The 24,607-nt window shown below is 45.3% G+C and overlaps 1 protein-coding gene across 5 annotated transcripts; it reads right to left on the bottom strand.

Moving 5' to 3' along the window:
• Positions 1–1,065: 1,065 nt before the first annotated feature.
• Positions 1,066–22,815, bottom strand: LOC100118624 (dynein heavy chain 12, axonemal). 5 transcript variants are annotated; one of them, XM_031928981.1, is made up of 33 exons: positions 22,668–22,815; positions 22,206–22,400; positions 21,488–21,849; positions 21,176–21,416; positions 20,138–20,539; positions 19,473–19,683; positions 19,041–19,317; positions 18,476–18,859; positions 18,304–18,397; positions 18,075–18,229; positions 17,699–17,984; positions 17,269–17,430; positions 16,747–16,958; positions 16,400–16,517; positions 15,628–15,868; positions 15,125–15,371; positions 14,436–14,751; positions 13,782–14,379; positions 10,851–13,719; positions 10,498–10,784; positions 10,175–10,428; positions 9,582–9,925; positions 8,802–9,250; positions 8,393–8,739; positions 7,704–8,102; positions 6,164–6,514; positions 5,423–5,845; positions 5,093–5,294; positions 4,478–4,724; positions 3,767–3,911; positions 2,831–3,091; positions 2,084–2,347; positions 1,066–1,546 (listed from the first exon to the last, which is right to left on the bottom strand). In XM_031928981.1, exons 1-33 carry the CDS (start codon positions 22,800–22,802, stop codon positions 1,196–1,198), a joined length of 11,829 nt encoding a protein of 3,942 aa, XP_031784841.1. In that variant the 5' UTR covers positions 22,803–22,815; the 3' UTR covers positions 1,066–1,195. The 5 variants fall into 5 exon arrangements, 4 of the variants coding, with proteins under 4 accessions (XP_031784841.1, XP_031784842.1, XP_031784844.1 ...); XR_004344887.1 differs by lacking the exon at positions 3,767–3,911; XM_031928982.1 differs by lacking the exon at positions 7,704–8,102.
• Between the last annotated feature and the right edge of the window lie 1,792 nt (positions 22,816–24,607).

Here is a 24,607-nt window from a genome sequence, read left to right as displayed (position 1 = left end):
AATCGAAGGCCGTGCCGGCATTATATGATAAATAATCGCTGTATTTTTGCATTTTCGCGCGCGGGCACTATGTACTTTCGTCCAGCTCCTGATCTACGACCACATCGCTATTCATTCAGTTAACTTACTTCCTCCGCCGCGAGAGTAAGTCGGTATAGTTGCAAAACAGCGACAAATTCTCATCGAGATGACAAATATTCACACGTGCGGGATTAGACGATAATATATTCTCAGGTATCTCAGGTACAAGTTCAGGGACCCAATAAAATGCCCGCATAATACGTGTATCGCAAACTGTGCCAAAAGTGTAATCCTTTCTAGCGTGCGTCTTGGGAATTGGCAATTTTAAGCATAATATACTCGTTTTGGAAAAGTTCCAGCGAGATTGGCGGAAAAAAGGAGGAGCCTGTATACGTCGCTGTGAATCTCTCGTGCCTAATAAAGTAAATACGTCTGTGGCCTTCCAATATCAATTAGTTTGTCGCGATTCGTTAGTTTTTTTTTTTTTTTTTTGAAGTAGCCGCCGGCGTGTCTACGGATATTACGGAAATAAAGCTCACGGCGGTAATGCGAAAGCTCGTAAAGCTTTATAATTAGACGTCGACGCTTCGACTTGTTCCCGTGGTGCGATTCCGACGAGGGGTTATAAATTTGAGTGTGTTTATAGTTTAAACATCATATCGAGAGTAGCGTTCCGTAAAATTGGAGCTCGTTTTATTAGTCACGACGAGTTTATCATAATAAAGCTTCCTGTATCTGCATCGCAGTCTCCAATATTATGATGGTAATTATAAATTTGCGATTTGAAACATATTCCAGCAATAATTGGTTACGATTTTGCACCCGGTAATATGGCATTATAATAGGTGCATTAATTAATTGTTTTACATAGTAAAAAGTATTCGATTTCATTCTCTTAAAAAAAATATGATGTTCTCAAAAAAACCGTACCAGACATTTTGCGAACCCTCCCATCGTTCATAATTCAAAATGGCTTTCGAAGAGCCATGTAAAATGAAAAATGCCACTTACGCTAAAAGCTTTCTTCAATTTTCATACGTCTCATTATATTCATAATTTTTATGCATAAACCTTTATTACCTTGCAAAACAGACTCTTGTACCACAGGGCGTTTAAAGTACAATTTTTTATAACGTAGATTAAAAAATGTAAGCATATCATCGCTTGAAAATTCTCAGTCGTCGAGCTGACAGAGGAGGGCGACTCCCCTTTTGATCCAGTGACTAACGGGCCTGTCGGTATCGAGCATCACCGAGAGGACGTAGTTGGTGGAATGTCCGGTGGTCTTGAGGGTACCAAAACGCTCGGAAGTGATGTAGAGTGGACAGAGGTATCGGCCTCGCGGTTCGATTTCAGCTCGAGGTCGCGGCTTCAACCAGACCAACGGTACCGGCTCGTGAAGGAGCTTGGGTCGAGCCTCGGCAAGTCGGCGGCTGGCCAAGTCCCAACGAGCTCCGCTCAGGTACATGCCGCGCACGTACACCCCGTCCTCCGGAGGTGAGCTCGTTTCGTAAACCGAGAGAACCTGGTAGCGTGAATAAGGGAGGATTTCGATTATAGATGGGCGAAGGACGTGGGATTCAAAATGTTTGGGGTATGGCGCGTGTTTGCGTGACCTCGTTTTTTTTTGGAATATTACGCGTTGTTGCTGACGCGTAAGTTTTGAAAAAGAAAACATTTACGCAAAAAATGCATGAAATAATCAGTCAGTTCGAAGTTTTATTAATATTAAACAATACATAATACTTCAACATTCTTGCTGCTTAATATTTCGTCATACAGAGAATATCTATAAATTTAAAATGTAAAGAGCTCGCTACAGGGAAAAGAATTCCTATGGCAAATGAAAAATTTTCGAAAAAGAAAGCACAGAGACAAAGAGAAATATGGCTCAGTGCGCGGAAAGAAACATGCAGGCTTTTCCATTCCAGTAGATATTCAGCAACATCGAACGATAAAGTTTCAAAAGTAACATGATTCAAAATATAATACAAATCATTCGCTGCGAAGCACAAGACTCGCTAACTTATTTTAATAAAATAAAAACCACGAATCAACCCACCTCAAAGTCAAAGTCGATCAAATCAATGGATATCTTGTATTTCCTCGCGTAATTCTGCGCAGCACCGGTGAGGAACGCGTGAACGAAGGAAAATCCGGAGATCCAGAACGTCGGAGGTTTTCCGTTGTACAGCCAGTCGCTGAAAAAGGCAAGCCTCTCGAGGAAGTCGTTGACGAAACTGGCCAACGGTTTGAGGCTAGGATAGGCACTTGCCCAACGCCACGAAGGTGGAATATTGCCGCTGAGCATGTGAGCGGATAGTGTCTACGAAATTGGGATTACAATTATTTTTGGTACAATTTTAAATCGTTATTATACTGGATAATCGTGCTCTGAACGATTTTAATCAAGAGATGGATCGGGAGCTTGTGCTTCCGCTAAATATTTGAAAGTTTTTTCAACTGGGTCGTTCTTTCATTATTTCCATGTCGTATAGGTGGGCGCATGTTTCAAACATTCTGCAAAATTAATTTGTGCGGGCTTTGAAATGAAGCCAATTAAAAGTTACGCAAATACATTTCCGCTCAAATTGAAAAAAGATACAGTTCGCGGAAACTGCTGCGATGAAACGAGAGAGGAAAATTTCCGATACGAAACTACACTCGTTTGGCGAACTAATTGCACAACTTTAAAGTTGCAAAATTGTACGTGATTACAGGACTTAGTGGATCCAAACGTTTATCGGTATAGGCTGGATAGAGTTTCTTTTAAAGCGCTTATTTTTAATAAATTAGTCTAAACGCTCACCTCAAGATCGGGTGTCATGACGATCAGACCCTTGACAGCTTTCTCCAGCATCGTCATCGATACCCTCATCTCCCTGAGCAGTACGTTGTAGCGCTCCATCTCCTGTATGAGCACCGTGTTCATGGATTCGGCGTAGGAAGCTGGATGCAACTTTTGCGCTTCCTCGATGTCGAACAGCTCGGGAAGACGATCGTAGATGTCACGCTTCATGGCCAGAAGAAGCTCGTCCTGACGACTGGCGTCGCCTATGCTTGCGCCACCCTGATTGTTTTAAAAGATAAAAACAAAATTTTGGATTATTTTTTTATTGTGATTGTTATGATTATATAGCTATAATCTTCTTTGATATTTACAATATTACACTACACCAGAAAAAGACTGTTGATAAGCTGTCTTTTTGCAACGGGCGTGTAATTAGAATAGGAGTAAAAGAGCTTTTTGCTTTAGTTACGTTTAGTAACGGGTTAGTTAAAAGTGACTTTTGCTTAGATCAAAGCCCTTTGCTCCTTCCATAATTCAATTTAATTTAATGCGTTAGATGAAACGTCGTATAACCGCTTATTAATACACGTAAAGCCAACCAGTACACTTTCCTAACTAAACTTAACTCAATCTAACAAACTTCAAGCCTATACCAAAGCCTCTGAAATATTTGCAATCGTAATTGCCAAACACCTTCCCAGATATTAATCAATGCTTCAAAGCACTGTACATACACACATCGCAGACTGTAAAGCTTCATTTGTCACAAGCCCACACGTCATAAAAGCAATAATACCGACGAATCCGAGGCTCGACTTCTACCTCGCTCATCATTAATTCTCACACTCTGTACACGCGTGCCATTGACAAGTTCGCTACTTCTATTTGCACTCTCTGATACACAGGCGCTTGAATATGCTACACATACACACACGCATATACTTGTATGTATACCTGCATGCGAGCCAGCGAATCGAAGAAGGTCTTGGAGATGTCGAGGTCGCGCGTGATGCCAGCGTTCACGTTCAGGCCCAGCACCTCGGGCGACGGCTGCGCCGAGATCGAATCTATCTGCTTTATGTAATCACGGTACTCGCATCTGCAAGCCGAGCGTTTTTATTCTGCGTTATCTCGCTTCGCTAGAGATTCCTAAACACTGATCGATATTCCGCGAGCTTTTTGAGGGTGAGTTTTAAATTCTGAAGGTTCGCTTTTAGCAGGCTCGAAGCTTGCGAGAGAGAGAGAGAGAGAGAGAGAGAGAGAGAGAGAGAGAGAGTGGAGGGGAGGGGCAGTGGTATTGATTTTTGATGATCGGGGCTTGGAGCTTTTTTCACTATACTGATTTAATCGGTGAATTATCGGGAGAGCCCCTCTTTGATTCCGCGTTTGATTTCAACCAAACAAAAGCGAACCTTTAGGAGTGAGCGAAATATTTAACCGATGGTAGAACACGGATGAAACTTCGCTTTAACAGTCATTTCTTCAAGACGAATACGAACCATGCATAAAAATTCCGCCGATAAAATCCTTCGAAAACTTCGACAATAAACCGTAATAAAACTCTTCAATGGTCAAAACTTACAGCCTCAAATTAGCCCTGCACCGCAGGTCAAAAGCTCCGAGATAGGAGCTCCTCAACTCGCACACACACACGCGCACACTCACTTTTTCGGCAGAGTATACTCGAGCGCCTCTCCGGCGAAGCTGTAATCCTGGCTTCTAATAACCTCGGCGTTGTAAAAGTCGCGCAGGATCGTGTTCAGGCAGCGACGGTCGCGGTCGTCGGTCACTCGACCTCCGTAATTACACTCGCCGGTCAGGTAGAGGATGGCCTTGAACGGGACATCCTCGTACTCGTTCACGAAGATCTGCAGCTGCTGCGCTGAGATCTGGAAATCCGACTCGTTGAAGCCTGGAGAGAAGAAGTTGTTTCTTTTTTGTTACAAGCCGAACGAGCTTTTTTTATCGGGTATTAGGATGGATAGAATCGAGCTTTAAAGCGTCTCTCGAAGTGAGCTAGATTCTGGAGACGGTTTCGCCCTCGCGGTATAAAGCGAGAGAAAGCTTTTTCGAGTCGGGAGAGTAATGGCAGTCGAAATCGATTTCGAGTTGTTCCGAGGACTCTGTTTTCGCTGTTTTCGAGCGATTTATCCGGGCTGAATAATAAACCGAGGGCGTTGAAGCGCTCTTCGTGTCCTCATATCGCTCCGCTTGGGAATACATTGTATGATATTATAGGGCATTTTTTTCATGCTGCGACAATAAAGCATTGTTATTAACCGTATTGTATATTCCATCCCTGCGAGCCGTAATTTCGTCTTTCTTGGACGACGGCGTGGAAGAAGCAAAGTCCATAAAGCAGCCTCGTAAAAGTTCGCTCCTTGCCGGGGCAGCCGCTGAAGAAGTCCGGATCCTTGACCGGCTCCGAAGTGTACGATCTCATGAGGTTCTGCCTGAGTCCACTCGGTGGCTCGTTTGTCATCTTAAGACGTGGGATTTGTCATTTTTCTTTAGCTTCTACTCGAACGAGTTTCACAATTCTTCATAGTAACTAAAGTAGCAATTTTGAAACGAAAAATAAAAAAATAATGAAACATCTATTCCTCGCACCTTGACCCCTTTCTGCAGAACAGCGATAGGGAACTTGTCGGACGGATAGCTCGTCAGCCAGAGTCGGAAATTGATGGATGTATTGGTCAGATCCAGACCCTCGCAGATCTTCTCCAGCTCCGGCATCCAAGAAACTGCCAGATGGCAATTCTGCAGGCAGACCCAGCAACCATCCTCCTGAGCTTTTCTGATGAGACCTTGCGCTATGGGTCCTTGACCCTGACCCAGAGATATTGAGAAAAATCGGGACGAGTAGTCCGACTGCTCGGCGAACTTGGCCAGAGCTGCCATCGGATCGGAACCCGGCGACAGGATGAAGATCAGAGGAACGAGACAGTTGGAGTCGGCGTAGGAGCGCGAGATGTCGAAAGACGGTGGCGACACGAAGCGGGCGTCCATCGATTTGCGCACGTACTGGAGGACCTGACCGGAAATAACGCGGTTGATTGTTATTAGTTGTCGCTCGATTATTCAAGGTTTGTATTGGAATGGTGATTGCGGAAGTTATTTGCATTTGGAAGCGTTAATTGATTGTTTGTATCGGTGTTGACAATTTACTGATTTGTACATAAAATATACTTTCACGACTATTGAGGGCATAATAGTTAATCACAGGCTAATACTTAATTAACGACCCAATTTCCAGGCAACTTTAGCCTAGTCATCCCCACACACACACACACACACACACACAAGCCATTCATATACGCGATCGTTTGAAGAAGGAATAAAAGCAATTACCTTGGGAATGACTTTATCAGGTCTAATCATCCTCATAACAATGAGCTTCTGAAAATCCGTGAGCTCACGCTCCCACGGTTGCGGCAAGCTCGCCTCCTCGGGATTAACGTGGTCGTAGAAGGTCTTCCATCTAGCCGCATCAAAGTCCTGGGCAAGTCTGGCGAAGGGGCGCAAATTAGCCGAGCGCTTTATCTCTTCCCAAGACTTCTCGGCAAGCCAGTCGGGCGCCGGATTCGGAGCCGAGGAGGACTGCAGGACCAGGCCACCAGACAGGAAGAAGCTCATCGCGTCCCGAGAAAGATCCCCACTCGCTTGCTGAATCGTCGTGCACAGGATGAACGAGTAGAGGACCTGGAGGGAGGACCAGAGAATTGAATTTTGGAATGACGGAAGGTTTTTAAAATTTGATAAAGAAAGTTATTGAGTTAGGGAAGCAGATTATCGGTTTTGTTTTTGAAAATTAAATCTGCCTCCGACATTCACACACGATACGAATATTGACTTATGGCCTGCTAATAATCAATGAATCGATATAGTTATACAGGGTGGGCCATTTTAATCAAACCAGTCTAATAACTCCTAAATTAAGCCATGAACAGAAAAATTGTTCAGATGAAAGTTGTCCAGGATCAAGGGGGACATCTTTTTGTGCAATTAGTTTTGACCTTGAACTCAAATTTCAAGGTCATTTGAAGGTCAATTTTTTTTTAAATAGGAACCCCTATTTTTGATAGCAGATTCGGGAAGAACAGGAAATTTTACGTTCGAAACGGTATTTCAAAATTTTTTTCATGACCTTCACAAGGTCATTTCAAGCTCAAATGTTAAGAAATACTGTAATTGCTATTTAATCGCATTTTCTGATAGAATAATCGTAGTTAATGTACTTTTATGATGAATATTCAAACCCAATGTGACAATGACCATGAAAATATTTACCTTGAAAACAAAATAATTCCCTAATTTCAGCGCTACCTAGGAACAACGACGTAGACGTATTAGGATTATGTTCCCTTTGGGGTACTTGTTTATCGTGAGTCCCCTTGCCTCTCACTGGGGTGCTTGTTTATCGTGAGTCCCCTTGCCTCTCACTAGGAAGGTCAAAACTAATTGCACAAAAAGATGTCCCCCTTGATCCTGGACAACTTTCATCTGAACAATTTTTCTGTTCATGGCTTAAGTTAGGAGTTATTAGACTGGTTTGATTAAAATGGCCCACCCTGTATACTTCATAGTAGTAGAATTGGTAGAGAGATGTATAAATAATTAACCCTGTAATAATTACGAACTAATCAAACGCTTCCCGTATTCTCCCCCCAAAATAATCAACATCGCGCAACCGCGTGTTCAGAGAAAATCCATAAATCTTTATGCATAGATAAATTTCACGACAGCGAAGATAACGACTACAGCCTCCCCGCATCAACGCAATCACTTCTCCCTTCCCTATACATAAACCTCCTCCGATAAAAGCACAAGAGCCAAGCCCTCGATAAAACCTTCACCTTGCGCGCATCGATAAATAATCCAAGCCTTTAACCTTATCCTTCTCGAAAAGCGATCGACAGACGTTCTGATAGAGATTGTAAGTGAAGGTCTCGCGAAGGAAGCCAAGCCGGCGCTCGAGTACGTTGCTCTTATTCGCCGCCTCGATCGACAGGACGTAGAGATTGATGAACCAGCCGAGCGAGTACTGATACATCGGGTCGATGTTGGGCAGGTCCGTCACTGTGTAGTACAGGCAAGAGCTGTGCTTCGCTAAGGGACGGTAGCTCTGACGGAAAGCCTCGATTTTCGACTCGGTTTCTTTGGCCGACTCTTGCTTGCGCATTATATCGGTCGAGAGGAGCTTCGAGGAGTCCAATATTTCAATGGCCTCCTCGTCCTCGAGGATGCTCGCGCCGGAGACGGACAGGGTTCGGAGGATGTCGTCTTCTACCTGGGATCGTTTTTACGTGTATTTTTTTGTATGTGTCCGATAGCCATGGACTCGGTGATTTTTTTTTATTACAATATATCGGGTAGTGTAGTGTGCAAAACGTCGATACTCGGAAAGCAATATTCGATTCAATAAAAACTCAATTACTGATGTCTTTTCGTGATATTTCACGCATTTCAATGGAACTCAATCAAGGGATTGTTAATTGAGCATCGAATTTCCTTTCCCGGAGCGATATTTCAATCAACTCCATGAATGCGGCGAAAATTAGAAATAAAAAAATTTCAAACCTGCTTAAGCGCCTTTTTATTGGCAGCCCCTTGAACGATCAAATACTCGCGTTTCTCCTGCAGATCCGGTCTCTCCTTCGCGACGACGATACCCAACAGCTGATCCTCGAGGCCATCGATTGTCAGGGCGAAATTTATCAAGGTAACCTTGTTGAAGACCTCCGGCAAGTAGTGAGGATTGCGTAGCTTCGTGGTGATGTAGAGCCGGAAGCGCAGACTGTACTCCACGGACTTTTCACCCAACGTTATGTACCAAGCCCCCGCCACCTTGTAGATGTTCTTCGCCAGTATCGGATCCAATGGCGCGTCCAGGTCTTCGCCTACGTTCTCAATCAGCACCGGCTTACCTGCGAAGCGCGATTCCATCGTGAAGTTTCAGTCGTGATGAAAATGAACCACAGCTTCTCACCAAATTCGATGCACTGCTCGACGATCCCCATGTAATTGGCGTCGGTGAGTTTGACGATCTCGAGTTCGTTGAGCTTCTCCATGCTTCGGATCCACTTGTTGGCCTGACTCTGCGGATCGATAAACAGACTCCAGCGCTTGGTGTTGTCCATGATGATGGCGTTCTCGGTCGAGAAGGAGTCTCTCGGCAGACCGTAGATGTTCCAGGAGTTGATCTTTATCTCGGAGCCAAGGACCCCAACGAAGCTGTAGTCCGAAGACAAGGGGATTTTGAGGCTGGCGACGTAGGACGTCCACTTGGAGAGACTCTCGAGGCGGTAGGAACTCGTGTAGGGACCTAGGTAGGCGATCATCCCGCAAGAGATGAGAACGTCGCCAGGGAGTGAGTCGTAGGAACGTTGAAGGTTCTCGGCGCACTGCGTCCAGCGCGTCTTTTCGCCACCCAAACCGCTGAAATAATTTGAATTTTACTCTTGGTCTAATTCTCCCAAACAGGCCTTATTCAAACTCGTAAATAGTAAAGCTGCCGGAAAATAGAAAATTCGCACCGCACGTAATGCATAATGCAGCTTAAAACCGACCCCGAAACTCGGGCAAAGTAGGCTACAAGATACAGTCATATTCGTTTCATGCTAATATAACGAGTGAATCCATTAGAGCCTCTCTGAATAATAAACACGATAATTAAAAATTCTAAGCGAGCTCCTCGCTGACGATGTCTGGAAAAGACGCGCCTCTATATAATGAAAGAGGAACGCGCGACGGTCGCACCGACCTTTACCTTATCAGCTTCTCAGCTCGAATTAGCTTGTTCCTGCAGAGTGTCACCTGGCTCTCGAGATCGATTTTTCTCTCGAGAGTCTCGGCTAGTTGCTCGTTCAGCGCCGCCAGTCTTTCGTTCAGCTCGGCGAGCATCTCGCGCTTTTCCTTCAGGAAATTCATCGTCGCCTCGTAGCTCAGCTCGGCCTCGGCGAGCTTCGCCTTCTTCGGCGCCACTATCTTGATCACCCGGTCGTACAGCACCATTGCGCGAACCCATTTGCATAGACCTTCCGCTGCTTGCGAGGCCTTCGCTACTTTTGATGGCTCGAAGTTTTTGTCAGTTAGGTAGACCTTCTTTATCGTCTGAAAATTAACAGATCGATAATGCAAGCTTGATTATGGAGATTAGGGCTCAAACTCGTCACAAGAGTACTTTGAATGTAAGATTTCATCGAAAAAAAGCGTAGTTTACTTTGAATAAAGTTTTCTGAAAATTTCGCTTCATTTTTATAGAATTGCGTTTTAATAATAAAGCAGAAAGAGATGGGTATCGGGAAACTGGAGTAAGTAATTGGAGTAGTTAATTGGAGCGCGCTGGCTGTGCCACTCTACCTGCATTATATTAACGGGGATATTATCCTTATCATAATCCCTGAGGTAATCAAGAAACTTCATATCGCTGAGGATGCGCTTGCTCGGGCCCCAGTAATCCAAAATCTTTCTGCCCGTCGTCGGGTCGTTGACGCGATCGGGCGGAACATTCATCATGACACAAACGGCAGCCATAACGAGCTTTACGCCTTCCGGTGGATTCTTCATAGATTTTACCATAGTTATGTCTGCCGGCTTCAGCGTATTTAGAGCAGCTACAATTTTTATTCGTGAGAACATTTTTTTATAAAAAAAAGAGTGAACTGTTCCTTTTTTTTAATTACCGAGAGCCTCTTCGAGGACTGGCAGAGCTTCGGCCAAGTCAGCTTCGCATTCGGCTTTCAATGCCCCGGCAACCTCTGCCTGTTTGTTCGCGGCGTCTTCTTCCTTCTTTACTATTTTCGTAGCTTTCTCGACGGATATATTCTCGCTTTCGATCTTTTTCATCGTCTCAGCCGTGAGTTTGGCTGATTTCTCCAGCTGAGGTTGAAGTGACGTGAGAGTCGCCTTCATCTTCGTGACCTCCTGAGCAGCGAACTCGAGCTTATCGAGCCCACCGATGTAACGCTCTCTATCAACGAAAAATCATTGTTATCACTTGCGATCGTGATGAATTAAGAACAAAAGATGTATGTACCTAGCCAGTGTCACTTCCTCCTGCTTCTCCTTCATGAGTTCTCCAAAAGCTCTTATCAGATCCAAAAACGCGGCAGAAGTTACGTAAGTCTTCCTGCCGACGGTCTCATAGAACCTCTCGCTTATCTCCTTGGCGCAGGTGTGGAAATACTTGCAAGTTACCACAGCGTTCACCTTGACATCTTCATCGACGTCGATGTTCGTCGTGCTACGTAACGCCACCTGCTCCAGTGCATCTTCTGGCCAGACTTGGAACCAGTCTATGGTACAGCAGTTCACCAAACTGGGATACATTCTTAGACGTGTCCTAAAGGACTCGCCTATGGGACTGAAGCACATCATCACGTGCAATTTTTCTTTACAGCGATTGACGAAGAATCTCAGAATGGAAAGCACAGAGATGTCCAGATTTCTGTTGCCACCTTGAGCGGCAAGTCTTGTCAGTTCGATTACCTCCTGTCTCTCCTCGACGTTGAACAGGTTAGGAACCTCGCCAGAATTGAGGAGACCGTCTATATCTCCCAGAAAAGCCTCTTCCTTGATTTGACCTTCAGTCAGAAGGAACACCGTATCTTTTCCACCTCCTCCAGCGATCTTCAAAACCTTCTTAATATCGTCTCTCCACTCGTTGATACCGTAAGCGCTGCCGATTTCCGGTTGGAATAATCCACATCCGGTCATCTCAGCAGCCAGTTTGGTGAGCGACTGCCTTCCAGATCCTCCAACTCCAACCATCAGAAGACTTCCACAAGGAATAGCTAGAATCCTGCAAATCCTGGCGAGATGCTCGAGGGCATAACGGAAGAGGACGATGTCCATTTTATTCTTGTGAGTAGTGTTGTACTCTTCTAAGCAAAGACTCGCGACTTCGTGGTACTGCTCCATAGAAGCGATTTCCTCGTACTTTCTATCATCCCCGAGGGCGTCCGTGTCCATAAATTTACCGAAAATCAAATGCTGAAGGCTGTCTTCCGTAATTTTACCGTCATACTTTGGCAAATCTCCGAAAATTCCATCGAAAGATTCCTTCAATACTTTGTCAACGGTGTCTTTTATCTTGACAAACAACCACTTGGAATCGTCTGAGTCGATCAAACGATCACCAAACACACGCAAGATCTCGTGAGTCCAGAGACGGACGAACTTGTCACGAGTTTCAGCTGACTCTTTCCTAATCATAGCGCATCCGGTTATAACGCGGGCAAAGTCGCGAAGGTTGAACAGATAGTGTGACTTGGCTGGTGTAGGCCGAAGTTCGGCTCTAGCTCCTTCAAATACCGACATAGTCGCGTTCACGATACTATTTACCGTGGTGCTGACATCCGAAGCAAATCCCCTTCTCTTTAGTCCAACCAGCGCTACATTGGTGAAGATCCGAAAGATACTATCGTTGGAGAATTCACTGATTTCGTAGAGGTTGAAATGTCTCAGGAAACGCGGATAGATATCCTGTCTGCTACCCCCAGGAGGTGCCATCGCACATATGAACATCGTGTTGTATACCTTGACCATCTCTGGTTCCTTCAGATCGTACCATAGCTCGTGATCGAAGAACTGACGCAGAAGCTCGATCGGTGGTTGAGCTCCGTACACCTCTTTCGCCGGCATATTGACGTCATCGATGAAACACACGCACTGAGCACTTCCTACTGGACCGTAGTGACCTTTCCTTCTCTTGAAGAGCTTGGATATCACGAGCTCTTGAGTCTGAGCGGCAGTCGTTCTGGCCGTGAACGTTATGAAATTGGGTAAATAGGCTTCGTCGCCCAGTTTGTTCATCATCATATCCTGAATGTAAAAGCTCTTGCCAGTTCCAGTCTTGCCGAAGAGAAGGAACCGCTTTTTGTGCTTGATGTGACGTAGAAATATGTGTTGATACTTGACTGTATCAATGGTTGGCACCAGCATCTGCCCTATACTCTGAGTCTCGACAATAGCCTCAGCCCGGACTACCTCACCAAAGAACTTCCACGTGCCTTTGCCTTTGAATACGTAAAAATTGTCATGAATGAGACCATCGCTGGGCAGAGATATCGTATCATTCAGTTCAGCTGGAACAGGGTAATCTGGGTTTTCATTTCTCCATAAGGTAGTGATGAACTCATTGAAATTTGTCCGTGAATTCGCATCCAAAGTCCCTCCCACACCCCAAACAAGAGCAGTTAAAAACGAAGCCTGCAGCCAGTAATCTATGTATTGGCCAATGTCTTCTGGGTCGTTCTCTTCAACAGCATCGTTCATGAACATCTCGATCAAATTCAGCGTCGAAGTGATTTGATTAATTTGACCAGCGTGCAGAGTCATATTGCACTTTCTCTTGGTGAACTCCAAACAAATCTCGAAAAACCAATCTATCATAGCATTTATAACCGCTTCGTGGTTCTCTCTCCAAACGGGATTAGCGCTGATCACCCAAGATGTGACAGTTGGTATCCAACCGAGAACGTGAGGTTCGATGTAGATCATGCCGCATCGAGAGACAGTAGCAGGTGACGCTTGCTGTAGATCCATCACCTCGAAGATCATTGACATGACATTGGACATCTGCATGACTTCGCCAGAAGTGAGACACAACTTTTTGTTGTCATCCAGAACCGTATTTAAATTTTCGATCCAGACTGCGTCTACTGGACCGTCGAATATCAGCCACTTCCTGTCAGCTGATTCTTCGCTGCAGAACTTTCTGAAGAAAACAGCGCACACTCCATCCGTCCACTCGGATGAAACTGGATCGAACTGTCCGTACAATTGTCCCATGGTAATTGACTTGGGATTGATAGTTATGTAGCGAGTTATCGCCCCGTTCTCATCGTTCCACTCGTGCATCAAAGTCAGAGCATCGGCCAACGTGTGAAGAACTGTCGTTTTACCTGATCAACGCGCGTAAACTTTCAAACTAAAATCCTATTGAATCAAATGATCAAGAAATTACCTCCACACGGTTCACCAACGAGCATGAAACCATGTCTAACGATCATCATCTCGTAAGTCTGTATGATCTTCAGAATGAATCCGTCAGTACACTGAAGATTCCTCTTTTTTGCCACTTCGCTCACAGCTCTCAACAGAACTTCGTAACTGGGCGACGGCAGATTCACTCCAGGGAACAGATCAGAAATAATACCCTGAAACAGCGGTACATCGTGCGCCAAAAACTTGGGCAAATTGACGTCAACGATCGACCGCAAAAGAAGAATCGTTTCGTCTTCGTCGGGCAATCTCAGCTTGATATTTTGCGCAGCTGTCAAGACCGTCTTGACAGCTCGCATACCGTAGTCGTAGTGGAATTGGGACGACAGCTGCTCCGAGCAGAGTTTGTACGTCGTGACGATCTTGACGGACAAAGCTCTGGCATCAGCGAATCCCGAAGAGTAGAGGAAGATCTCGCCTATCATCGCATAGTCCGGTACCATCATGGCCACTGTACGGAATAGGACTTTCAAGTTGTCTGGAAGCTCCGAACGACCAGCATAGCCTGGATTCATGGTGATGCAGACGTAGACTGCTGGATTGAGCCTCAACTCTGTGCCCTACAAATACACTGGCGCATTACATCTGTCAATGACGAAATTAATTCGAAACCGACCTCGAATATGAAGGTCTCCACGTTAGCTCGCACAGCTTGAACAATGCAGAGTATCTGCTGGGCCACGACGGACAGTACTTCGAGCTCGATTCGATTGAACTCGTCGAAGCAAGCCCAGGCTCCGCAAGAAGCGAGACCCTTGAAAAACTTGCCCATATTTTTGTAGTCCAGTCCTTCAGAACAGTTGAAGACGACACACTGTACGGCTAGAGCGCGGGCTAAGTCTTTCGTGGTCTCGGTCTTTCCGGTACCGGCTGGACCTTCCGGGGCTCCGTTGAGATGCAGCGAGTAGGCACCGATCAGCGTTCGATAGCATCTACGGAGTAGTATTTATTGAACTTCCCGATAAAACGTAAGTTATGACGGCTAATCATGAATTTCTTCGAACGCTTCGTAAATACAGTAATTTTAATATTTTAAAACGGTTACGAATACGAGGAACTATAGACTTATACGTATCAGTAAAAATGTAACATTGATCCTACAAACACGATGTGTTTCTCAAATGGATCCCAGGCTATTAAACATTTTTCAGCGAGCAAACACGTTTTATCGCTCGTAAACTAATTCCAACTTTACGATCGTCGTGAAACGTTATTTCTTGTATATACAAATATGAGATTTAAAAAAAAGGAAGCGTAAAAAGATATTCTCGCGATTGCAAAATAATAATCCCTGAAAATACGAACCTGTCGGTTAACGGAGTTATAACGAGCCGAGGACAATTTCCCAAGTATTCGTAGGCGTATGCAACGCTGGCGTTTATTATTCTGACGATAACGTCATCCTCCCAGTAATACCGCAGCTGCGCGAGCCACTCGAAGTCCGTTTCGTTTACGATCCTCTTGTCGATGAGCGACTTGACGACGTCTTGCGCGTGAACGTCTATCGTGATTAGCGCGTTTAAAGTCGTTCGGTTCTGCCTCGACAGTTGACCTATTCAAGCGAAGCGCAGAGACGGAGAAACGTATCAACTTTTTGCGATCTTTTAACTGTGTAAACATGTGTCGTCCATTGCTTCAGTGCGCCATTCAATCTCGCGAGCATCGCAATGATTATTTCGAAACGAGAGCGTTTCTCAATAGATAAAAATTAGTTTACACATGAATCATTGCCTCGAACATAACAACATTCGAGGCGAAAATAAAATTTCGGTGCAATCTCCCAGTCGATCGAATTCGAATCGCTGTACCTTTAACGAGGTTAACGACGTCGATAATCTGCCTCCTGAGCTTCCGGTAGAGCGTCTCCATCGCCGACTCCATGTGCGTCATGAGGGCGCTCTGCACTTGGATGCTCCAGTAGATCTGGGAGACGCAAAGCACGACCATTCCCGGCCACGTTCTCACCCAGTCGACGCGCTCGTTGACTTCGTAATCGCGATAGCTCATGAGAATCTCATGGCGGATCGAAGCTACCATCTCCTCCTCGACCTGGACTTCGCGCAAAGAGATTCGCGCTCGATTAGCTGCAGTCGTACGTTTTCGAGCGAATAATGACTCGCCCGCGCTCCGTTATTTGCTCTGATTGGGAATTCTAGGAATTTTTGGGGCAGCGCAGGAGATGAATGGGACGATGAATTAAGCGGATCGCTATATCGCGGAAATATTATCGTCTGCTTTATAAAGATCGCAGCAGCTTTTGAATTTCACGTAAAAAGGCCTTATGCGTCGCTGAAGTACCTCGGGCTTCCGTGCGTTAATATTCCATCAAAGCAAGTGTAGCGCAAAGGAAAAAGACATCAGCAGTACTTCAGAAGCTCGTGGATAAAGTACGATCCGTCTTTGGAAAAATGGGATATTTTTATGTATTTCTCAAAGTATCATATTTTCCTCGGAATATAGCACTCGTGTTTTTGTTTTATGCTGTAGTTCGCGCTGAGGCTTTTGCAAGCTATACACTGGCTGCGCTTTTACGTTCAATTTCGCCGTGTAATATTAGGATTTTTATGAAGAAAATCTTACTTGAACAAGCCACTTCTCGACGCAACCCCGAGCCGCCTCGGTAGATATCACCTCTTGCATCATGATTTCCTCCTTGTCGTCGCTGATTATCGAGTATATTTCGAGCTTCTCGTTAAATCTGCGAAGAGAATTATTTCGATGAAGAGCAAAGCGCGATAACGGTTATAACGATGCTATTTTAGCCGCAAAGAGATTAAATCACTCTCTGGAACGTCTAATTATTCTCGTACACGGCTTTTTGAATGGACGCGAATAAAGCCGCGGACGCAGATAAAAATCCGAATAATTGCGGTGAAGATTTAAAGGGGCGAGTTTTTTTATCGTTCCAAGCGAAGACAAAATAATACCCGAGTTTCGCGATGCCCTCGAAGCACTTCTTCAAATGAGGCTGAACCCGCAGCGGGTCCTTTGTTTCGGACAGTATCTCCAGCATGTCGTCGTTGCTCAGAAAGAAGAATCGCGGGAAGCACAGCCTCTTCTTCTCCAGATAATTCGCCACGCCTTCGTTCACCCGCTCCATCAATTCGTTCGCGTCGCGCATCGCTTCGTACAGACCTAACTGAAAACATTCGATTTATATTTTCTATTATTTTGTATCGTATAAATTTGAAAAATGTAAAGTGTCGTTCGAAACTCTCAAAAAACAAATCACGAAACCCACTGCACTGTACAATATAATCGAAACAAACGCGAAGCCGAGTTTGCAAACTCGTAAAGCCGAACAGCCAAAACTTTTATGATCCACTCGAATTCGAATTTACGGTCGTCGGGAGGGAACGAGGGGGGCGAGCGCGAACTATAAACGTTTGCATCACTGAGAGAGAGAGAGAGAGAGAGAGAGAGAGAGAGACGTGTGTGAAGCGTCTTACGGAACCAGCGGTCTCGCGAACTCGCGGCTCCCTGGTGACACCCTGCATAGCCTTGCGGAAAGTTCCGTCGACCTCGACGAAGAGAATGCCCTCCTCGGGGAGCTGGGCGACGATGTCTTTGCTTGAGAATATTGGCAGGAGATACATCCATTGTACCTGCACCTGTTGATAACAATCATTCGCGTATATATGAGGATATGTATGGATTAGATTATCTGTATAACAATACGTTATTTCATTTTGCAGAAATCACCGTAAGGGATACTAAAATGAAATCGGAGGACTGTAAAAATAAACGATCTCAAGACCAGCATAATCCGACCCACGTAAAATTATTTAAGCATAACTCTGTGCTCGCGTAAAAATTCCGTCTTAATCACCCTATAAAGGGAAGTCCTTCGAGGGAAAAAAAGCGCCAGACTTTACGAACCTTAGCCCATTCATCGAGAGTCTTTTGAATCCTCAGCAGAAGATCGTAAAAAACTTTGACTTCGTCGGCGATGGGCTTGACGAAGGCGGAGCCTCGCATTGCCTGGACCTTCACAATGTGCTCCTCGAGCAGAGCTTGAATGTCGTCCAGCTGCGTGAGAATATTCACTCGGCTGTCTTTGAAAGCCATCGTCGTGAAATGCACGTCGTCCCACTCGCTCGTCATCTTCTGGAGAAGCTGTTGCAGCCCCAGTTCCTTAGTTGCTCCGACGCTGATCTGCTCGTATCTTATCTCCGACGTAAAGTTTCGAGTGGTATTATATGGACGAAAGTTTGCGACACTCAGCTATAGAGAAATAAGAATGAAATGCGCGTACAGGTCCAAGTGCTCCGTCAGATTCATCTGGATGATCTTTCGCAGAGTCGTTCCGGCGTTCGGGGTCAGGTCGAAACCGGCTATAGCGCTCATCTCGTCCCAGTGGCGCTGGCGAAGTGCTGGGTTGCAGAAGCACAGGACCAGTGGGACGCAGTGCTGGAAAGACTCTATTTTAGCGTTGTTTCGTTATGTTTGACGCTTTATTCAAGAGTAACGTGGGGGCTGTCTACTTTGAACCATTTGACGTTCTCGAGCAGCTGGTAGCACAGTTTCATCGGCGCTGGTTGCTGATAGGGATCAGGGTCGTCTACAGAACCGCCGAAACTGAAGTAATCGAACTGGTGTTATAAAATCAGTAGTGAACAATAACGACAGTTCACCACATAAAAATGCTGATCATACCTATAGGGATAATTCATAGCGGCCTGCATCTTGATCTTCGTCTTGAAAGCCTTGCTAGTCTTGGAAAAGTCCTGAAAGTACTCGGTGGTCTTGCTATCCACGACGTTCGAGTCCAAGTACTCGAAAGGTCCATCCATCCAGACACCGAGATCCCTTTGCCACTGGTGAGCTCTGTATATCAATCCGTAAAACGGCATGATCGCGACGTCTCTCAATTCAGCGATTCGCGGGTAGGTCGTCTCGGGGAATTCAAAGAGCCGTTCCTCTCTGTTGATCCACTCGACTTGTTCAGCCATTCGATCTAGATCACGAGCGAACTTCCGCATGTACTCGATGTACTCGGCTATGCGACCAGCGTCGTCCATGTCGTCCATTAGCACGAGTCTGCGGTTAGAAATTCGATGTCATTTCGTTTGAGATGCAGGAGAGAGTTATTCGATTTACTGCGTTGGTCTGATTGGTAAATGGATAGTCTGATCGAGTTTCAGCGTATATCGCTTGACGCCTTTTTAATTCAATTTAGATAACGAATAAAACCACTCATTTAGACAAAACGTTTAGTGACCTTGGAAATGCATCCTCGACCTGCTTGTTCAAAGCAGCTACTCGAGCTTGCAGCCTCTCCTCCAGCTCGAACTTCTTCTGCTCGTACATCACGCTGTTTTTCTCCAAAATCGGTTTGATGCGCTGCTGCAGCCAATTGACGGTCTCGTTGTTCAGCTCTATGTGTTCGCGACTCAGCGATGTCATCTCGAAAAGGGACGCCATCATGCTCAGTGACTGGCTGATCTTTGTCCGCAGAGTTTCCAGTATCGTCGCCGACGCGTGAAGCATGTAACGACCTTTTGTTACCGTGGAATTTTAAGTGCCGCGTTTTAACCAGTCGTTCGTTTATCATATTGTAGTTTAATAATATTTAAAATTAAACTGCGTGTCAACCACTCTCTGTGAGTAAATTAGAAGCTAATTTACGCAAGGAATGAAATTCGATAAATACCGAGCTCAAGCAATTCCTCAGTTTCCTCGGGAATGCGAAGTGCTTTTTCTCGGATGACTTCGAATTCAGCGCAGATGCCGAGATTGAAATTCCTGTGTCTAACGACGAGTTCGCTTATTATGAGCTTTCCGACTTCATCCGTGTAGCGCTTCAGGCCTTTTTTCGCCTCCTCTTGGTATAATTTACAGTTGGGAAAGTACTCGTTCGCGGTCTGCAAAAATGTTTCGTCAAAATCAACGTCTCTTCTATACCATGCGAATAGGAAATTTGATAAAGAGAATATTTGCACTGTAATAATATTGATTCACAAAGCGCTGTATAATGTTGCGCAAAAGCGAGTTTGTAGATCCTGTACACGATGACTAAATCGAAACTGATATGTATACGTGTATACATTAATTGCCAATGTAAGCAGAATTGCTGGCAAAGCGAGTAAATTGCGGCAGAGCTACTCGGTTAGAAATCCGCGCGAGCTAATTGACTAGCCGCAGGGGGTTTCGTATTGTATTTATTTTCTCTACCGGCGCGTAACTGCATCCGAAGGATAAACGTAAACACGGATAACAGGATTTTATGCGTTGACTACGTTTGTTTAGGAAATTTATGATAATCGTTTCTCTATCCTTTTTAAATCAAGGAATGATGCAATCAGTACGAAAAAATACCATTCCATGCACGGCAGCGACGTTCTGACCAAACTCCTCGAGTTTTTTCAAACACACGTTAAAGTCTTCATTTTCCACGACACTCGCGACCTGTTTCTTCTGCGACTGGACATCGTAAACCGGCCGAAACCTCTCCCTGACCTCGTCGACGTGTCGCACCAGCGGTTCGAACGCGTCGTCCAGGATACGAGTGAGCCGCTGATGACACTCGTCGAGGTACCAGTCGGGCAGTTTCGCCGCACCGACGTCCTCCTTGTCGGCTTGAATTTTTGTGAGGGACTCGAGGGAGGGAAGTTGACGAGCCGATTGAGCCACTCGGTCTATGAATGTGTGGAACGTCGCCTGGATCTCGCGCATCAACGGACTGACGAAGAGATCGTTGTTTTCACATTTTAAGGTCAGCTGAAAGGTAATATTCTTGTTATTTTTCGGATACACTGTGGCAAATATTTGGCGATGTGGGAAATGTTTATACGAGAATGTCAATTATACTTTTACTGGAGAAATGGCCGATAATGCGATGAAACGAAAAACAAAATTTGAAATTTATGAGAAATTGTAAGCGGCGGTTGGGGTTATTATTGTAAATACCGCAGCGAATCCAATTATTTCGCTCTGACAATGAGGATTGTTTATATTTCATTTTGTAAATAAAAAGCTCTCCGCGTATTATGTTTGTAACAGCAGACGTTGAAACTATAATTATACGATAGTCGACTTGTCATCGCTGCGAAAGGCAGGTACAAAAATATAACCACACAATAGAATCCGTTATCTCGTATACCCACCACAACGCGATGTACAGTCCGTTTCGAATTTTCTTACTCTACAACATCGTCATCCCCAAAACTTTCTCAGTATACACCCGTCAACCGATAAATCACACCGGGACAGCCGGTGGTCCACAACAATAAAACACCCATAACTCAGTATACTCCAGCGGCTGAAACTTCTCCCCCTATGCCCACACTCCACAGCTTCACCCCCTCTTTAAAACCGATTATATTCACAATCGGCCATGCCCATACACATACTCACCCCGAGCATCGGTGATCTGAGCGGATCCGAAAGCAGCTCGAGCAGATGCTCGACGGTTTCGCGCATGCGATCGATGATCTGCAGCGAGAGGAGGCCTCCGGCGCAGCGGAAAAAGCCTGGGGGCGGTCGGCGAGAAGCGCAGCGAGACTCGCGCGAGATCAGCTTCGCGATCTCCGAGTGGTACGAGGCGCCGATGCGCAGCGTACCGCGTTTCATGTCCGATTCGGCTAACTCGAGGAATCTGATGGGTAAGAGTTTTGTTAGAAGATTCACCGTCGATTTTTTCACGTTTCTTTTCAATCCAAATCTTACTGCAAAAAGTCCAGGTATCCCTTCTCCCTGTACTTCCCGAAGTCGCAAATCAGCCTGGGAAGCTTCGTCGCAGCCCTGGCGACGATGGTCCTCATGAGTTTATGCGCCAGGTAGTACTTCCTCGCCACAGAGCAACGATTCTTCAAAAACTTTTCGTAGTTTTCCGTTCGTCCGGGAAGCTTGTACGGTGGATCGTCCAGCCAATCGCTGGCACCGTCGAGCTTTACGAGGCAGCGCAAGCTCGTCTGGCGTATCTGCTCGAGATAGCGCTGCTTCACCTCGTCCATTTGAGCCTCGAATATGGCCGAGAACTTGTCGCGTAACCATCGGGGGATGAACTCGCGCATCGCCTGCTCCCATTCCTACTGATTAGGAGAAACAGTGTTTGGCGAGCTTAGCGAAAAATATCAGAAACCTTTGAACGAAACGGTATTATACTCGTAGAATATTTTTATTAGACGAAACAACACACGTTCATCCTCCGAATACAATAAAACGCTTCCGTTCGCTCAACTATATTCAATCCGAATCCACTACTGCTAAATCCATAAAACCCCACTAGCTATTGCGCGAAAACAAAAAAAAGCTCTCTACTCGACGTTTCATCGCGGCCTTTATCACCGCGCTATAAAAAAACGCGAAAAACCGAATTTAAATCAGCGCAGTTGTCGAGTATACGTATTGCGTATGTTTGTATACGTATAAATCTAGCTCTCACTGGAAGGAGTCCGTGAATTGGCAGGCTCTCGGCGAACCGCCTCATTTTATCGACGCAGGCCTTCTCAGCCGGATGCAGCAGCAGGCCGCACTCGCTCTGCTGTCTTTGAGGATATTGAATGCGCTTAGCTCGATGCCGCTGCTGCTGCTGCGCCGCCGCGCGTTCCAATATTTCTGCAGCCTCTTGTTTGCGGATCTTTGGTGCGCAGAGGTGCAGGTTTTGCGTGGAAATAAGTCGGTCGTACGTTTTTCTCATAGTTGGCATGTATTGGTTGGTAAGGAAATTTATTACGGATTGGAATGTAGGTTAATTTTCTACGAGTTGTAGGAGATCGATTACTCGGAAATATTTCAGCTGATTATTTTTAATTATTAGCATATAACCCAACAAAAGTAGATTAATATGAATCACGATAAGCATCAGGTATAATGGATTCAACAACAACAAACCGAATTTTCTAACCTTTTCAACGCGATAGTGGAGCAGAGGGTTATCCGGCATTTTTAGCCCGACAGGCGGGACACCGGGAATCAGCGTCGGTTTGCGAGCGGCCGTGTCCGCGCGCGATAAGTCGGGCAATTCCCGAGTTTCTGACATTATTATTTTTATCCGCGGCCGACCCCTGCGTGAGCCGCATATACACAGCGGCCTTCTATCTGCGAGAGAAAGAGAGAAAAAAGCTTGACACTGCACGTGACGTCTAATCGATTTCGACGCGAGAGCGGTTTGAATGTTCGCGCGGGTCGGGTCACGGGCCGAAGGTCGGCCGGTGCTGACATCTGGCCGTTGATGAGGGAAGCTCGTTGATGGAACGTTGAGCGCGGATAGTTTCAAATGGTAAGTGCTGCGGTGTAAGTTTTAAAATAAATTTCATTTGGTTTAGAATTGCCTGTTATTATCTTTTTCGATTAAAATTCAAAGCGATTAATAGAAAAATAATTAAATTCACCAAGAAGCTTTTAATAAATTTATATTTTTACATAACTTTCATGCAATACAAAAAGGTATCTAATGAACTCGATCAATCGAAAATTTTCAATTCCAAAATCATCGCAACGATTCACACGACTTCACCCGACCAACTAAAAACTTTGCACACCCCATACACCTCTTGAAAGCCTCGCATAATTCCCAACAGAAAAGCAAAGAAAGCCGCAGACAGTTTCGCATCCCCTTAATCAATCGACTCCACCTTCATCCTCGATATACATCCCGCAGCGGCCGCAGCAGCACAATTGCTCGGGTCGCTCTGCTTAGCACAGAAGGCAAACACTCGTCCTCCATAATGCCACCTACTACACATTCGCAAAATGAAGTCAGCGAGCATAGGAAAGCATGTCAGAGGCCTGATTTACAAAGCGTCGTATACGGACTGCTGGGCAGATGCTTGAGTACAGGTTCAATGGCTAATGCTCGACAATAAGCAGTGATTATCGACAATGCGCCGCTTTGATGCAAACAGCGAGTTCTGATGTGCTCGATCGAAGATGATGTCGTTGTTATAGTGTCCCGATAAGCTCGAAATTCACTCGACGGTAGAGAAGAAAGCTTACGCGAGGGTCTGTCATTATTTGATGGGTGGATGGTTTTCTTCGTTTTGTCCAAGATTCCACTGATACACTTTTGTTGCAAAGTTATGATATTGATGACAGGTTTATTGTTGGTGTTTTTCATCTCGTTTTGAAAAAATGATAATTTGTGATAAATTGATGACGGATCGAATTCGGATCGTATTATGGTAGATTATGTAAATGCACGAAGTAACTGTCGAGGTATGTCGTTGGTTCTTGGATGTGTGAGCCGAATAACGTTACAGGTGGAGGTATACGGTTTAAAAACTCGTTAGACGCATATTTTTGAAAATATGCCTAATTTCCGTGACCAGCTCGTGTCGTACGTTTTCTACCCGAAGACTCCAAACGGTTCTCAGTAAATAAATAATGCGCAGATTGTATAAATATTGCCATTAGTGTCCGCTTAAACAATTTTTGCAACGAACTCCAAAAATATCAAAGACATCTATCATAGTTCTAAGACCCAAAATATATTCTCCACCAGAAAAAATGAAACTCCGCTAGTATACAATTCCACAATCTTACGACATCCAAAACCCGATTCAAACGAGCATTCCACACCAGGCCCCATTCAGACAAGCCTTTAACACGCGAGCGCCCAACACGACACCTGCTACGATCTCCCCACATGGAGCTCTGTACTTACAAGCCACTTGCGGCCACGTACAAGCTCTATCCTCCTCGAGAGTCCAGGGAGCCGGCGACAAATAGATAAACTCCAGAAGCGGACTCGCGCGCGGTCCGTCGTCGGCGCGAGTTACAGCTATTCGACACAGAAAGGCCCGCACTGCGCGTGTGCTGCTATAGCGGGACTCGCACGTTCGATTT

The sequence above is a fragment of the Nasonia vitripennis genome, chromosome 4, assembly GCF_009193385.2.
Source record: "Nasonia vitripennis strain AsymCx chromosome 4, Nvit_psr_1.1, whole genome shotgun sequence".
Taxonomy (NCBI): Eukaryota; Metazoa; Arthropoda; class Insecta; order Hymenoptera; family Pteromalidae; genus Nasonia; species Nasonia vitripennis.
This window is presented reverse-complemented; position numbering and strand designations above follow the sequence as displayed.